Source organism: Octopus sinensis, linkage group LG30, assembly GCF_006345805.1.
Source record: "Octopus sinensis linkage group LG30, ASM634580v1, whole genome shotgun sequence".
Taxonomy (NCBI): domain Eukaryota; kingdom Metazoa; phylum Mollusca; class Cephalopoda; order Octopoda; family Octopodidae; genus Octopus; species Octopus sinensis.
In genome coordinates, this window is record NC_043026.1 from 7,601,879 (window position 1) to 7,604,378 (window position 2,500).

Here is a 2,500-nt window from a genome sequence, read left to right on the forward strand (position 1 = left end):
TACATATGTATGTTGTGTATGTATGTGTGTTTGTGCTTTCGTATATGTTAATATATATTTATACACACATACACAGACGCTCGCACGCACACACACACACACACACACACATGTATGTGTACACCTAAAGGCGGTCAGCTGGTTGAATTGCTACCACAGCAAGCCAAACGCTTGATGGAAATTCCGTCCGAGGTCGACTTTGCCTTTCATTCTTTCGGGATCGATGAAACGAATACAAGTTGAGTGCCAGAGTGCTACACGTATTATCATTAAAGGCACAAAACTGAGGATTAACATTCGGTTGATAACTGATGAAGAATTACGGCCTTATATATATACCTACGTATACGACGGGCTTCTTTCAGTTTCCGTCCACCACATCCACTCACAAGGCTTTGGTCGGCCCGAAGCTATAGTAGAAGACATTTGCCCAAGGTGCCACACAGTGGGACTGAACCCAGAACCATGTGGTTAGTATGCAAGCTACCTACCGCACAGCCACACACACACACATGTGAGTGTGTGTGTGTGTGTGTGTTTAGCTTTGGGTGCTGCAATCGTGATCGTATGGTTGTGGTTTCGATTCCTGGACAGGGGAGTCACATTGTGTTCTTGAGCAAGACACTTCATTTCACATTGCTCCATTCCACTCAGCTGACAAAAGTGAGTCATCCTACGACGGAGTGGCGTCCTATCCAGGGGCCTGTATGTGTCCCACAGAAACCGGGGAACCAGTCCCATGAGTCTATACGACTCGGGAAGGATCTTCGGCCCTTTTTATGTATCCATGTCGTAGAGTGAAGGCGCGTGGCTTAGCGGTTAGGGTGTTCTGTTCGCGATCATAAGGTTGCGAGTTCGATTCCCAGTGGCACATCGTGTCCTTGAGCAATATACTTTATCTCACATTGCTTCAGTCCACTCAACTGCCAAAAATGAGTTGTACCTTTAATTCACAAGGGTCAACCTTGTCACACTCTGTATCACGCTGAATTTCCCCGAGAACTACGTTAAGGGTACACGTGTCTGTGGAGTGCTCAGCCACTTGCGTGTTAATTTCACGAGCAAGCTGTTCCGTTGATCGGATCAACTGGAAACCTGGTCGTCGCAACCGACGGAGTGCCGGATGTCGTGGATATGACTTTAAACTGCATCAAGGAGCGGGGCCTTGGTTCGAGAGTTCGAAGCTTTTGAGGAGCGTGGGACCGTCTTTTAGCCACTGTCGTTCCCTGGCCTACTCTGATCTGGAGTAGCAGCTTGTGTTAGGGCCCCAGCTATGAAACCCTGGCATATAAATGCACCAGTTTTGGTGCTTTCGAGGAGAGGGACATTCTGATGGAAAATCTGTGGTTTCACGTGATTACTGGTCATCTCGCTTCGGCCTATCACTAAGTACTGATCAGGAAGTTTCAGAGAGTGACATTCTTGTTGTACAAGTCTTTATCCCTGTAGTGCAGATGTCTCTCTTTATGATGACAGCACTTGCCATTCCAACGGCTGAAAGTTCTATGGCGAAAGAAGAATGGCGGCGTGTGCAGACTCAACCAGTTGGAAACCAGGCAGATCTGTAGCGAAACTGAATATCATCGGAGAGGTCAAGAATGGAATATCAGGAGTGCCATTTCCAACGACGTGGCACAAACAGACAACAGTCATCTGTGAAGATGATGCTGTGGTTTTCATCCAATTTTTAATCTATGGACACCTTTGATTACTGTTTTATTCTGGTGTCCGCCATCATAGACATTTGATGTTTCAGAACTATCGCTGTATTTCGGGACCGTCATTTTTTCCCAAATAAACACACGCGTTATATATTTGTTCTTCACTCGTTTTTTACTGTTCTTATGTATATACATGGGTATATACATAAGAAAGAGTATGGCCTGGTCAGCCTGTAATGACATGCATAAGATCTGGTCATCAAATCTAAGTAGAGACTTGAAATCTTCAAAGCCACAGTCGAACCAATTCTACTATATGGCTCAGAAACCTGGACGTTATCAAAGAAGCCTGAGAGGCGGTTGGATGGAACCTACACTCGCCTCCTTATGAGAGCTCAAAATCTCTCGTGGAAGCGCCATCCAACCAAAATGCAAATAAATGGGAAACTACCACCTGTGTCATCTCTTGTGAAAGATAGGAGAGTCCAGTTTGCTGGATATTGTTGTAGAGCTGAAAAGGAGGTAATTTCTACTCTTCTCCTCTGGAAGCCATCTACTCGCAATACCAGAGGGCGCACACTCTCCTACCCTGATGTAATCTCCAGGGATACAGGCATCCAGCAACAGGACCTCCATAATGCCATGATGGACCGTGAAGTCTGGCGTAGCATGGTAAATTCCATTGTCTCGACCACGCTCGAACAATGATGATGATGATGACTATTGTTTTTTTTTCAAATTTCAACACATGTCCATCGTCCTGAAATCTGTCGTCACACACCTGTGGCCTCTCCAGCGACACCTGTCGTTTTCGTGTGCTCTTGCTCCTACACATATGT

At 45.8% G+C, this 2,500-nt stretch overlaps 1 protein-coding gene across 1 annotated transcript in view; it reads right to left on the bottom strand.

The window, feature by feature from the left end:
* The window catches only part of LOC115226756 (metalloprotease TIKI1), a 112,752-nt gene extending 110,968 nt beyond the window's left edge, over nucleotides 1–1,784 (bottom strand). The window contains exon 1 of the mRNA XM_029797777.2: nucleotides 1,713–1,784. Within this exon, the coding sequence (XP_029653637.1) occupies nucleotides 1,713–1,784 (72 nt within the window). The remainder of the gene's footprint in view (nucleotides 1–1,712) is intronic.
* Between the last annotated feature and the right edge of the window lie 716 nt (nucleotides 1,785–2,500).